The sequence below is a fragment of the Eumetopias jubatus genome, unplaced genomic scaffold (assembly GCF_037043125.1).
Source record: "Eumetopias jubatus isolate StellerSeaLion01/CBP00866 unplaced genomic scaffold, mEumJub1_p1.0 scaffold_5, whole genome shotgun sequence".
NCBI classification, from domain to species: Eukaryota; Metazoa; Chordata; class Mammalia; order Carnivora; family Otariidae; genus Eumetopias; species Eumetopias jubatus.
This window is the reverse complement of record NW_028274811.1, coordinates 11672887-11688181: the sequence shown is the minus strand read 5'-3', so window position 1 is coordinate 11688181 and position 15295 is coordinate 11672887. Positions and strand designations below refer to the sequence as shown.

The window sequence follows — 15295 nt, the reverse complement described above, 5'->3', positions numbered from 1 at the left end:
GGAAATAAAAGGGTGATACTATGTTTGAAATATAACTCATCTACTAAACTGCTTTGACGTCCACCTAACATAAAGGTTCAATGAGTATTTAATCCCCTTTTCTTGAATTTTTATAGGTATTTAAGTGTTTTTTTAAAAAATAGCAAATACATTAGTAATGTATTTTTGCTTGTTTTTAACTACATATGCCCTATCTACCCAACCACATAGCTTCTTCTAGGTCCCCCTATTCAAAGATAATCACAGTTATTAGATCTTAAACAGGTTTCCCCCACTTTCCAAAAGTTCCCCTAACACCCTTCACTTTTAAAAAAGACCTATGTTCATACCTGCTTTTGCCAACTGAAAGAAATCCAAAGAGAATTTTCACTTCTATGAAAGGGTAATTGCTTCTTTGCTTTAAGCCATTTTGGCTTACAAAATGTTTCAAAGGATCACTCTGCTTTTTGGACAGCAAGGGAAACATGCATAGCCTTCATGAAAACTTCTTGTGCATATACTTGTTATGTGTGTGTAAATGTATGTCTAATTTACACAAACGAGATCATGTAACATATACATAAAGTCACAGTTCTGCAAGAGGATAAAGACTGGACTGAAAGAGGCTGCAGAAAATAAGGGTGTGAGTCAAGAAAATAATAAAAGATACTGGTGCCAGGTCTATGTACAAGAATGATCAACAAAACTTTGTTGGTAAGAGTAAAAAAACAAAAACACAAAACTGTAAAATGGCGAATCTACACTACTTGTTTTACATTTTTATTCAAATTCCAGTTAGCATACAGTATATTAGTTTCAGGTATACAGTATGGTGACTCAACACTTACTTAAAACAGCCAGTGCTCATCACAAGTGCACTCCTCAAACCCCATCAACTGTTTCCCCCACCCCCCACCCACCTCCCCTTTGGTGACCATTGGCTTGTTCTTTATAGTTAAGAGTCTGTTTGGGGCACCTCGCTCAGCATTCAGCAGGGAATCTGCTTCTCTCCCTCTGCCCCCACCCCAAATACATAAATCTTTAAAAAAAAGAAAAAGAAAAAAGTGTGTTTCTTAGAATGTACACTATTAACTACCACACACTTAAAAATGAGACATCTACAGATTCCTCAGTCATATAGATTATTAGATGAAAAATGAATGGGACAGAATAATATCTATAATATGGTCCCACTGAGGTTTACAAAAAAAAAAAAATTACATACACATACACACTTAGATACACCCAGAAAGTTCCTGGAAAGAAACACAAATACTTTTTAGCCATTTACCTACTGAAGGACATCTTGGTTGTCTCCAAGTATGTGCAATTATGAAAAAAGCTGCTATAAACATCTGTGTGCAGGTTTTTTTGTAGACTTGTTTTCAACTCCTTTGGGTAAACACCAAGGAGCATGATTGCTGGCTTGTATAGTAAGAACATGTTTAGTTTTGTCAGAAACTACAATACTGTCTTCCAAAGTGGCTGTACCATTCTGCATTCCCACCAGCAATGAATCAGAGTTCCTTGCCAGCACTAGGTGTTGTCAGTGTTCAGGATATTGGCCATTCTAATACGTGTAGAGTGGTGTTTCACGGTTGTTTTAATTTTCCGCAAATATTTTTAAAGCATAGTAGTTACCTAAAGAATGGAACTGGACGACTGAGGAAGAATAGAGATGAGTCTTTCACTTTATAGTTTTTGTTTGTTTAGGTTTTGAAAACTTTTAGCATGTCCATATATTAAAAAAAAAAAAAAAGCTTGGTAAAAATAAAAGAGTGACCATGCACTAAATCAGAGGAATAGTATTAAAGGCTATAGTTATGCATATACTGAAGTTATTTAAGAGGTAGCACAAAGATGAATATTTGTTAGTGATAAGACAAGCATGCCACTTTTTTCATGCATTTTTTTTCCTAAAGATTTTATTTATTTGAGAGAGAGAGAGCACACAAGCGGGAGGGGCATAGGGAAAGGCAGAAGCAGACTCCCGGCTGAGTAGGGAGCCCAATGCGGGACTCAATCCCAGGACCCTGAGATCATAACCTGAGCTGAAGGCAGAACTTAACTGACTGAGCCACCCAGGCGTTTACTTTTTTTAATGTTCCAAGTTTTTATTTAAAGTTCTAGTTGGTTAGTATACAGTATAATACCGGTTTCAAGAGTAGAATTTAGTAGTTCATCACTTACATGTAACACCCAGTGCTCATCACAAGTGCCCTCCTTAATGCCCATCCTCTACCCAGCCCATCCCCCATCCACCTCCCCTCCAGCAACCCTGTTTGTTCTCTAGAGTTAAGAGTCTCTTACGGTTTGCCTCCCTCTTTTTCTTTCCCCTATGTCCATCTGTTTTGTTTCTTAAATTTCACATATGGGTGAAATCCTATGGTACTTTTCTTTCTCTGACTGACTTATTTCCCTTAGCATAATACTCTCTAGCTGCATCCACATTGTTGCAAATGGCAAGATTTCATTCTCTTTGATGGCTGAGTAATATTCCATTGTATATATACACCACATCTTCTTTATCCATTCATCAGTCGATGGACACGGGCTCTTTCCATAGTTTGGCTATTGTTGAAAATGCTGCTATAAATACTGGGGTACATGTGGCCCTTGGAATCAGTATTTTTGTATCCTTTGGGTAAATAACTAGTAGTGCAATTGTTGGGTGGTAGGGTAGTTCTTTTTTAACTTTTTGGGGAACCTCCATACTGTTTTCCAGAGTGCTGCACTTCGATGAATTTAAATAGTAAAAATTCTATCTCATATACGTGTCAGTGCAGAACTTGGAGACTTTTGCTTAGTACTACTCTTATTTAAGATTAAATGGTCTCTATATTATTATTTATAAAATATATTGCACACTGTGGGTATCTAATACATATTATATACAATTTTTTCTCCAAAATTATTTATCTCAATAATCTCAAAAATCAAAAGTTAAAGAACCATGTGTGTTTTTTTAAGCAATTTTCACTACCCCATTAGTAAACCATATTTATTAAATTTTTTTAAAGTTTTTATCTAAATTCCAATTAGTTAACATGCAGTGTAATATTAGTTTCAGGTGTGCAGTACAGTGATTCAGCACTTTCAGACATTACCCGGGGTTCAGCACGCGTCTATTAAATACTTATGTAACGTGCTTACAGAGAGCCTCATCCTGGTGTGAGGGAAGCAAACATAATCATTGAAGAGGAAAAGGAAGACTAAATCAAACACATTTCACTTTTTAACAGTAACAAGCCCTCTATGAGACTGAAGCAAACATAAAAAAGGATAAAGGAAGGAAAGGTCAAATTATAGATTCCTTTCTACAGTCAGTCACTTGTTTGCAGAGCATAAAAGTACTTTGCTATAACTTATGTTAGAAATGAAGTCCTCTGCACCAAGTATTTTTTACCTTAACTATATTAATATCTGACTGTAGGGGTGGTCAAGTAAAATATGGCATAGCATTCTGTTTAATTCTTCACCTAAGAATAAAGCTAATATGTATGTATTGATATGGTTCATCTAAAGACCGATGAAGTTAATAAAGCCAGGCATAGCACACTGTACGAAATAAAAACGTTTAAACTCGCCTGGGTGGCTGAGTCGTTAAGCATCTGGTCATGATCCCAGGGCCCTGGGATCGAGCCCCGAGTCAGGCTCCCTGCTCAGCGGGGAGCCTGCTTCTCCCTCTCCAGCTCCCCCCTGCTTGTGTTCCCTCTCTTGTCTGTCAAATAAATAAATAAAATATTTTAAAACAAACAAACTCGACCACTCACTAAACCAAGAGAACTATGCGTATCTTTGAAAATATATAGGAAAAAAGTCTAGAAGCCTACCTAGCCAAATTATTAAAAGAAATTACTTTAGGTAACAGTGTAGGATGGGGCTGAGTGGGTATAAGGAGGGGGACAAGGTAAGAGGAACTTTAATGTTTAATCACACAGTCTTTAGTATTGTTTGACTTCTCTGCTTCTAAAGATAGATAAGTATTATTATTGTAATTTTAAAATAATAAAATATTTTACTATGGATAACAGTGTAATGTTCTTTAATGGTTGTATGTCTGTCAGACGGAGACACAGACACAGACAGATATAACATATCCTCCTAAAATAACTACAAACTTCTTGAGGAATGGGATAAGGGTCTATTCTTCATATAGCCCTGCAGAGTGTTAAGCACTCAATAAATATTCTGTAAAATGTGTTTTGCAAGGAACACCTCCTTCACCTCTGCTTGCAGAAAAAGATACCATAAGACATGATTTTTTAAAAAGATTTATTTATCTTAGGGATAGAGAGAGAGAGAGAGAGAGAGAGCGTGTATGTGTGTGTGTGTGAGCGCACGCATGAGGACAGGGAGAGGAAGAGAAATCCCAAGCAAACTGTGCACTGAGTGCAGAGCCCCACATAGGGCTGGATCCCACAACCCTGAGATCCTACCCCAGCTGAAACCAACAGTGAGATGCTCAATCGACAGCACCACCCAGGTGCCCAAGACACCATTTTTTTTTAAAGATTTTATTTATTTATTTGACAGAGAGAGAGTGAGAGCAGGAACACAAGCAGGGGGAATGGGAGAGGGAGAAGCAGGCCTCCTGCTGAGCAGGGAGCCTGGCAGACGCTTAACGACTAAGCCACCCAGGCGCCCTTAAGACATCATTTTTTAATTATTAAGAATAGCCACTTATGGGGTGCCTGGGTGGCTCAGTTGGTTAAGCGACTGCCTTCGGCTCAGGTCATGATCCTGGAGTCCTGGGATCAAATCCCATGTCGGGCTCCCTGCTTGGCGGGGAGTCTGCTTCTCCCTCTGACCCTCCCCCCTCTCATGCTCTCTCTCTCTCTCTCTAATAAATAAATACAATCTTTAAAAAAAAAAGAATAGCCACTTATGATGAAATGATCAACTATTTTCTTTTTTTCAACACAGGTTCTTGCTGGCTGTTTTTATGTGTGTTTTTAGATTTATTTATTTGAGAGAGAAAGCGAGTGAGCCAGAGTGAGGGGAGAGATAGAGGGAGATGGAGAGAATCTCAAGCAGACTCCCTGCTGAGCATGGCTGTGGAGCTCCAACTCACGACCTTGAGATCACGACCTGAGCTGAAATCAAGAGTTGGACACTTAACTGACTGAGCCATCCAGTTCCCCCAATGATCAACTATTTTAAATTATGTTAGAAAATTTCAATTTATATACTTCTGTTGGTCATGTTGTTGTTACTAATTTGATAATAAAATTTTAATACATATATTTGCTAATAAAAATTTTATTGTACCTAATGTACCTAAAGTAATCTATTAATACCTGTATTTATAATTCTAATTGTTGTAAATAGATCTCTCTTCACATTTTGGTATTTCTTCAAATCTAAGCTACAACTGATTATTTAAAAAAATATTATTTTACATACAACTGAAAAGGAAAAACACCACCAATTGAATTATGACAAGCTATAGAATGTAACTTGAATCCCAATCTCAAAAGTATTACAATGTGAGAGAAAGGTGTAATTTTAGAGGCAGTGAAATATGGTATTTTCTCATCATTTTTAGCCCCACACAGGTTGCTAAATAAAATAAAAGCTATAATGAAAACACTTCAATAAAAAAATGAATTTGGGGGGTTTACTGGTGTCACTGCCAACAGTAAAGAAAAAAAAAGCTTAGCTTCAGAAATATATCCTTTCAAAAGATACTTATCACAATTTCATTAAATCAAAAAATGTTTTTAAATTTTGCTGTAATTATTCTCCAATAGGATATCTGACAAATCAAAGTGTTATACAAATCAAAACTTTGAGTTGATAATGTTATTAACCTTAAGAGACTGCTAAGAAAATAATCAGTTTTAGAGTCATCTGGTTAATATTATCTTGAGACTGAGTCAGTTGAGCAGGTTCTGCTGCTAGAGTACTAGTCCCCCCAAACTACTGATTTCTTTCCTAGTATGTTGTCAAAATGATATATCATTATAATGTATCAATATATCAATATAATATATATATCATGAAAGAAAATCCTAAAGAATGACAATTTTGAAAATAATTCTGAAAGGAATTAGTATATTTTGTTAGCCTATCAAAATTTTGATACAATTTTCAAGACAAAAATAGAAAGGGAAAGTATATAACATATTAATAATAATGAAGACATTTGTTAATTGCTGACCAATGAAAAGCAACGGGGATATAGTAATTCAAAGTAATAAGTAAGAGTAAATCTATTTTGGTACACAATGCATTTTATATGAACATTGAATATGAATGTCTCAAAATCTGAAAATTCAAAATATTCAAGTCTGATTAAAAAATTACAAAGCTGTTCTACTTTCTATTCTATATTCCGGGCGGAGTATCAAGAAATCCCTTTTAAAAGCTGCTCGTTACAAAAGTCAGAGCTGCTCATTAAAAGATCTGAGAATACTCCAACTTCCTTTTACCCCTTCCTCGTTTATGTGTTATTGGTGACTTGTATTTTAATGCTACAAATTCTTTTCATATTAATCCCATTAAGTACTTTAACAGTCAATGTTCTTTTATCCTTACCCACAAATTTACATCTTTATTTGTTCTTCTTCCTTCTTTAACTCATTACTTCTTATATCTCATATTTCCTTCTGTGTAATGTACCTTCTTTTAGAATTTTTTAGTAAACGCTTGCTGGTAGCAAATTCTCGCATTATTTTTCTCTGACAATTCTTGTAAGATATTTTTTTTTACTTGAGAACTACAGTTGGACAGTTATTTTCTTCCAACACTAGGTTTTCTAATTTCTGTGATTGCTGCTGAGAAATCATTTCCCAATTTAATCACTGCTCTTGTGAAGGTAATGTTTCTTTATTTCTGGATGATTTTAAGAGCTCTTTCTCTGCTCTTCAATTGTACTATCATTAGTCTAAATGTAGATTTATTTTTATTTATTTCACTTGTGATTCTTTAATCTGTGGATTAGTATCTTTCTTTAATTCTGGCAAATTCCCAGCCATTAGACAGATATTATGAATATGCCTTGTTCTTTCTCTCCTCTTCTTCTGAAACTAAAAATAAATGTTCATTAGACCTTTATTGCCCTATCCTCCCTGACCTGTAAACCATCTTCCATATTTTCACTCTTTCTTGTCTTTCTATGCTCCATTATGGACAACATGTTCTACCTTTCCTTTTACTCAGATATTTGTAATCTATGTTTATATACATATTCATCCACTGGAATTTTCCATTTTGACATTTTTTTGCCTCTTCTAGAAATCCTATTGAGTTGTTTTTCAGATCATCTGGAATGCTTTTTGTAATACTTTATTCATTGCAAATTTTTATCAGAATTGACTTTCTAACAACTTGTTCAGTTGATGGGGACAGGGGCTGGTATGTCTGGGGCCAAGATTTTGGCTGGTGCTGACAGGCAAAGTGGAGACTGGCGTGTCTGGGGTTTAGCTTTCCAATGGCCCAGCTAGGAGTTTGGTTAAAGAAAGGAAGAACTGAGCAAATAAATAAATGCATCAGGAATAATGAGAACAGTAAGAGTGAGAATAATCAGACTAATCTTTCACTGTCAAGAGTAGCAAGTTGCAAATATGGAAAAGGAGAAGGCTAGAATAAATTCTGTAGTGTTACACTACACTCTGAGGTATTATGAAGAACCCAATGATTTTTGAAATATATACAGACATAGAAATAGGTTAGGGGTACGTGTGTGCACAGACATACACACATACCTACATCTAGTTCCCAGCTTGGTTCAGAGAACCAGGACTAATATAACCCTGGTAGCAATGAGCAAAAATGGTACTGAGATTGTCATTTCTAAACATCATTGTCTGAGAAAAAGAACCAGGGTTCCTTGAAGAAATAGCTGACTCAGGGCTGGACAGAAAACATGTAAGATGCTCTGTCCATAGAAAAGGCCTAGAAACAACGACCAGCCTCATAATTATGAGCACCTCCAGACTGTGGTTTGCATATACCATTTCCCACTAAAAGGAATTAGGGCTCTTAGAAAAAATGGCTGATAACATGCCTAGAGTAGGAAATGAAGAAAATGGGTCTGCAACATCTAGTTGTACCAGAACACAAAACGGCTATAATAGTCCACGGAGGGGAGGGAATGGCAAAAGGACTCAGAAGACAACCTGAAGGGGCTCCCCCCTGGCAAACACAACGTAATGTGAGCATCCTAAACAGTAGTATCTTCAGTGGATTAAAACAAATCAAGTATGTTAAAATTCCTATGTCACAGGGAACTAAAACAAAACCAAATCAAATCAAAAAACAACAATAAGCATTTTTGGTTGAGTATTAGGGAAATGAACTGTTAGGAAAACTGACAATATAGGAAATAATCTAGAATTTATCCTGCCTTTCCTATATAAACTGTACCTTTTAAACCCATCATCTGTCTTTTAATAGATTGTTTCATTCAATTCACACTCAGTGTCCTGAATAATAACAGATCTACTCTAAACTGGTACTTTCACTTTTCATCATGAAGTTGGTTGATCACATTTTATTTATATTATATCCACCATCTTTTAAATCAGAGATACTACTGTTTATAATTTCATTAGTGATTATGATCTCTTTCCTTGCTCTCTTAATCAAATAAATATGACTTTACTGTTACTTATGAAACCTTTTTATATGAGTGAGAAATCTTTCGGATCATATTTTCTTGGTGTATGTGCACCATCTTCAGTCTCCACATCCAAACCAATTTTGCATAGGGAAGCTGTCCCACTACTTCAGGGTGACTTTGGGACTAATGTAGTCCAAAAGCAGGCTGAGGGTTGTGGGCAAAATTCTGTACCAGACCCTAAGGAAAAGTGAGCTTGAGCCAGTTAAGAGATTCCTGACTGTTGGAAGGTCCAGGGCGGCTTAAGGGTTGAAAATAATCCTACTTTCCTAGAAGGGCTCAAAATAAAACTAGTATTGTCCTGGACAGAGAATGTAGGCATAGGAAGGTCTATGTGACTGGTGTCTGACTCCTGCTATCCTGAAGCTTTTTGCCTCATTGCACTGGAAAAAATTAAAACAAGTACTTAGCCCAGAAAGAGATATAGTTAATTTTCACAGGTTTTAAAACAATGATGCACTATTGTGTAAAAGGAACAGGCTATACATACTACATACTGTATGATCTCATTTCTGTTTCTCTTGAAGACTTGTTTCTGCACTTACTTGTACAAAAAAATCTAGAAATGCATATACTCTAAAATGTTAACCCTAATGTTAATTAAACAATTAGACTGAGGTGGTTCTAATACCTTAGCAGCTTAAGCAAACCAAAACATGTCTATTAAGAAATCAAAACCTAAAGACAACCCATCATAGCCAATTCAGCTTTCCCAAATAATACAACTGCTTATTGTAATCAATCAGAAAAATCCCCTGGCTTTGCTTCTGCATCTTTTCTATAAAAGCCTCTCCCCTAGCTCCTGTTGGTGAAGTACTCCTAACTGCTTCTGGTTTGGCGATGCCCGATTTGAATCAATTTCTGTTCAAATAAAAGTAGAAATTTTTAATATGCCTCAGTTTTTCCGCTAACATTAGGCAATCTCTACAATTGAGATGATTTCCATTTATTTTCCACTTATGTGCATTTTCTGATTTTTCTAAAATGAATGCATATCAGTGTAAAACAGAAGTCTTAAAATAACTGTGTGTCACGTATGGAAGCTGTACACGAGTGGAGCTTAATTTCTCTATTAAGGAAATCTTTTATTCTCTAGGAAAAATGTGAGAACTTTACTCTTACTACAACATTTACAAGAGATTCCTCAATTTTCTTAAGAAATTGCTTGATTACATAAGCTAATGATCTCTGAACAGTCATTTTATTTTTTTTTTTAAGATTTTATTTATTTACTTGGGAGAGAGAGCGAGAGCGCAAGTGGGGGGGGGAGCAGAGGGAGAAGTGGGTTCCCTGGGAGGGGCTTGAGCCCAGGACCCCGGGATCATGACCTGAGCCGAAGGCAGACACTTAACCGACTGAGCCACCCAGGTGCCTTGAACAGTCATTTTAAAAAGACCTTTTTTAAGTATTTTAATCCTGTACAAAAACATAATTTTGAATACTGCAAACCCTAATGCCTAAAAATAACAGAAGTTTTTCTAAGTGTGAAAAAGCATAAGATACAGTGATTACAGAAAAGCAGAAAACTAAAAATAGACTCTTAAAAATATCAAGTTTAAGTTCTCTGTCCAAAGTGAGTTAATACATAAAATCAAATCATTTAGTAAATGAGAAATATAATCTAGAGGATTGGCTAATAATAAAAGTATTCTTTTGATGGTTCACAAACAATAAAATGCATTCCTTCCTTGTGCTGCATCTTGATTGTGGTAGCAGTTACATAACTCATTATATATCTGCCAAGACTTAACTGTATGCTCAAAACTGCTGAATTTTAATGTGTGTAAATTATACCTCAATAAAGCTGATTTTTAAAAATCACATTTTCAGCTAAAATTTTCAGCATATTATTTCAGACTATTTTATTCAATGGCTTAATCATTCCAAAACAATCCGTTACATTATATAAACTTAATACAGAAAACAATCTGTATATGGTAAAAGTGGACTCTCTTCCAAAATTCCTTATCATCAGCACCCAGTAATAGTGGCTGGAAAGTTCAGTCATCCTTCCTCTCAACTCCAGCTTTCAGCAGACCATCACGTCCTGCCAATTCACTTTTTTTCATCTCTACTGTACTGCCTTAGTTCACTTCTTTCCAGACTCCTGCAACAGACTCCTAATTGATATCCCTGTCTTTAATCTCCTACCTACCAATCCAATCTTTGTCATGTAGAAAAAAAAATGATCTGGCAAAAAACAAAAACCAATACAACCCACCAATGTTCAACAAAGCAACAGTAAATGCCAATAAACACTTGATTAAAAATATTAAAGTGCTTCAGAACAAAGTCTAAAATCCAAGGCACTGGGTGCCTGGGTTACTCAGTCGGTTGAGTGTCTGACTCTTGATTTCAGCTCAGGTCGTGATCTCAGGGTCCTGAGATCCCCCATCGGGCTCCATGCTCAGTGTGGAGTCTGCTTGTCCCTCTCCCTCCCCCAAGCTTGTGTGCGCATGCTCACTCGCTCTCACATGTGCTCTCTCTCTCTCGCTCTCCCTCTAAATAAATAAATAAGGGGCGCCTGGGTGGCTCAGTAGGTTAAGCATCTGCCTTCGGCTCAGGTCATGATCTCAGGGTCCTGGGATGGAGCCCCACGTTGGGCTCCTTGGAGCCTGCTTCTCCCTCTCCCTCTGCCTGCCACTCTGCCTATTTGTGCTCTCTCTCTGTCAAATAAGTAAAAACCTTAAAAAATAAATAAATAAAATCTTAAATCCGTGCCACTAAAGGCACTTTAAAACTAGCCACCCGGATCTATACCAATCCCCCTCGAAAGCCTGTACTCTATTTCACTGCCTCTACAGCCATCCCTCTCCATTTCTGTCAGTGAAATACCTATAATCCTTAAAAAATCCAAGTTCAATGTAATTCCTCCATTCACAGCCTCCTAGACAAAGGCAGACAGATCAGCTGTGTCCCCATTAACACTGAACACACTGCTACTTGTTGATGCCACGGTTTCCTCCTCTAGATGCGGGTCCTCTTGGCAGGGTCTGAACTACACCAAGTGCAGTGCCTGGCTCATATAAAAATAAGTTATGAGTTATACTAAATAAATAAAGGGATAAAATAGTTTTATTCACTAAATCCATTTTTACTTTGAGAAATACAAATTACCATTTTTTCTCAGATAAAAAGTTTAGAAGATTTGACAATATAGAAAGTACCTTGTCTACATGGAAAATTAAATCCAGTTCACAGACATTTTCAAAACACTTGTCTAATGTTTCCACAAATACCTGAAGAAAAAGAAAAGAAAAAAAGGTTAAATGCTCTTGGGAACTGTATAAATTCATTCAAACCTGTCATCTACAAAGGAGACAATTCTTAATTGTGAACTAACACTTTTCTAAACTCTATTATCACATTTCTCTGTTTTAAATTAAATATTGTATTAAGTGTAACAAGAGTAATTACAGACTATTCTTCATGATAATTACATTTCAATACATTAACATACAAAACAAAATAAACTTTGCTGAAAATAACTAAGAACTAGAAATTCTTAGCACCATTACTTTAAAAAAACACTGAAAAATACTCAAATCAGGCTCCTTATCTTCATGTGAGGAAAAAGAAAGCTTATTGGAAATATTTACCAGGATAGATGGGCATAGTCCAAGTATGTACCACATCCAATGCAGCCAGAATTTTTAATTAGCAATTCAGCATAAAAGATCATTCAAAATTATTTATGGAAAGAGCAAAGACTTTGGAATCAGACCTACCTGGGTTCAAACTCTGGCTTCAATACCTTGTAGGGCCTTGTGTGGGAAAGGTTTAACTCAGAAGGCGTGGGATGCTCAAAACCTACACATTCCCCCAAAATGGCCTGTTTACAGACTAGCGCCTGGCTAGCTCCTGAGACCTGAGCTCCTGAGAACTGAGCTCCTGGGAACTGAGCTCCGAGCCCTTGCAAAGTTCTGTCCTTGGGCAGCACCAAATACCAGTCTGAGCAAACAGTTTATGCTAACAATGTAATTTATGATGAACATCTCCTTTTCTCTGAGGTTCTAGAGATTATATACACAAGCAAGGTCGGTCACAATGGTGCTACGTGCTTGTATGACTGACCACAACAAAAATCCTGGGCACGCAGGCTAGAGTGAGTGTCCTTGACTGTGAACACACTGCACATTTCACCACAGGTCATTTCTGGGGGAATTAAATATCTCCCGTGTGACTACACTGGGCAGGAACACCTTGAGGCCTGCAACTGGTGTTCTCCAGACATCCCCTCATGTGCTTTTGCTTATCTTACTGTTTATCACTGTAATAAACCAAAACCATGAGCACAGCAACTTCTGAGCCCTGTGAATCCTGGTGAATCAGTGAGACCGTCTTGAAGACCCCTGACACAAGCTTTCAAAACTTAATCTCTTACATTCCGCCTTGCATAGGCTGTCACTATCTCTTCTATTCCCACCACCCTTCTCAGAGTTAACTGTCACAGACAGAATGACAATTTATCCTACAAACTGGGGGCATGAAGAGTAAAAGGGAGCAGCTAGAATTCTGTGATTATTAGTATGCAATGGTATCAGAATTTCATAACAGCCTGGAACAAAAGATGCAAAGCAGGACTGTTCCTAGCAAACTGAAAATACGTTTACTCTATTCTAGGTGATCCTACAGGACCAAGAGTAAATGGAAACAACAAGCTTCTTAGTAAACTGGTCCTACCTCAGGCCAATTTACACAGATCCCCAATCCAAGGTTCCTTCCACCAGTGCAGTTGGGGAAGACAGGTGACGGTGAAACAACGTAAATACAGAACTATATGGCCATAATCAATATTGTCTTAGACCAGGGGTTGGCAAACTTTCTCTGCAAAGGGCCAGAGAGTAAATATTTTAGCTTTGTGGGCCATACAGTGCAACAAAAAGCAGCTATAGATAATAAACAAGGAGCATAGCTCTGTTCCAAGAAAACTTAACGAAAAGGTGTAGCAGGCTGGATTTGACCTGGGGTAGTTTGTTGCTCCCTGGCTTAGACCAAAGTCACTAGGAGAAATAAGAGCTCTGTAAGTAACCAAGAATATATAGTTTTACTCTATAATTTCATTCATGAGAAGGCAAGTTCTTCAGATGACCAACTGTGGAGCATACACAGGTCAGCCTCAAGTGAGTTTCTAGTTTATTTCAATTTTGAGGTAGGCAGAAAGTAAATAATATCCAAACTCCCAACTTTATCTATTTCTCCTGAAGGCCTTGGTGACGTGGACCCTGGAATGACTCCATTCAGTCTACTTGAAACCAATTCAGATCATTTTTCTTCTTGTTGTAAGATTCTTGTTGTAAGCACTGAATGGGATAATGCTGTTTGAACATGGAGTTGAACAAGCTTAACAAATAATAACTTCTTAGGGAAAGTAAGAATGTGAGAAGAAGAAAAAACCTTTCCCACTGAAAACAAAGAAAATAATTTTGAAACAGGGTGTTTAAGCTGGACATGGTCTGATTTCCAATTTATAACATCACAGTTAAATAAGTTACGGGAAATAAAGCCATTTAAGTTCTGCCTCCCCCTCAGAAAATTTTTACTGAAGTATAACCTGTACAAAGAAGTACACAAATCACAACGTATAATCTGATGAATTTCACAAAGTAAACACATCTGGGCAACCAACACCCAAATCAAGTGTCGCAATGTCACCAGCACATGAGAAGCCCCTCTACTCCATAAGCCACCCACACCATCACAGGTAATCACTACCCTGCTTTCTAACACTACAGGTATGTTCTACCTATTTCTGAACTATATTAGATGAGATCATACAGTATATAACCTTTGAGAGTTGCATCTTTTATTCATCATTATTTTTGTGAGATTCATTTATTTTACTACATAATACAAAAGCTGATTCATTCTCTTTTACAGTATGCTATTGTATGAATATGCCACAATGTATTTACCCATGTGCTGCAGACAAGAGTTTGGGTTGTTTCCAGCACAGGGCCATTACAATTAGCACTGCTAAGAACACTTGTATCCATATCTATTACTGAATGTATGCACATATACCTACTGAATGTATGCAGAGAACTGCGGAGTCACAGAGCAGCACATATTCGGCTTGAGTAGAAAGCACCAAACAGATTTTCTCTCTCTTTTTTAAAGATTTACTGGGGCGCCTGGATGGCTCAGTCATTAAGTGTCTGCCTTCAGCTCAGGTCATGGCCCCAGGGTCCTGGGATCAAGCCCCACATCGGGCTCCCTGCTTGGCGGGAAGCCTGCTTCTCCATCTCCCACTCCCCCTGCTTGTGTTCCCTCTCTCGCTGTGTCTCTCTGTCAAATAAATAAAATCTTTAAAAAAATAAAAAATAAATAAATAAAGATTTATTTATTTACCTTAGAGAGAGCAAGCAAGTTGGGGGAGGGGCAGAGGGAGAGAATCCTCAAGCAGACTCCCTGCTGAGCAGGGAGCTGGAGGACACAGGGCTCAATCCCACGATCCCATGACCCTCAGATCATGACCTGAGCCGAAACCAAGAGTCAGACACCCAACCAACCAAGCCACCCAGGCGCCCCTACCAACAGATTTTCAAAGCAATTATAAAACTTTATGCTCCAAACAGCAGTATATGAGAATTCCCACAATTACCCATCCTTGTTAGCACTTTATGTTGTCAATCTTTTCATTTTAACCATTCTTATGCATGTGTGGTGGTATATCATTATAATATCAATTTG

General features: G+C 37.2%; 1 protein-coding gene across 3 annotated transcripts in view; it reads right to left on the bottom strand.

The window, feature by feature from the left end:
* Window positions 1-15295, bottom strand: part of AP3S1 (adaptor related protein complex 3 subunit sigma 1) — a 66703-nt gene that overhangs the window by 12627 nt on the left and 38781 nt on the right. For all 3 annotated transcript variants that reach the window (XM_088023237.1, XM_028092637.2, XM_088023236.1), the window contains exon 4: window positions 11770-11841. In XM_088023237.1, the coding sequence (XP_087879363.1) occupies window positions 11770-11841 (72 nt within the window). The remainder of the gene's footprint in view (window positions 1-11769; window positions 11842-15295) is intronic.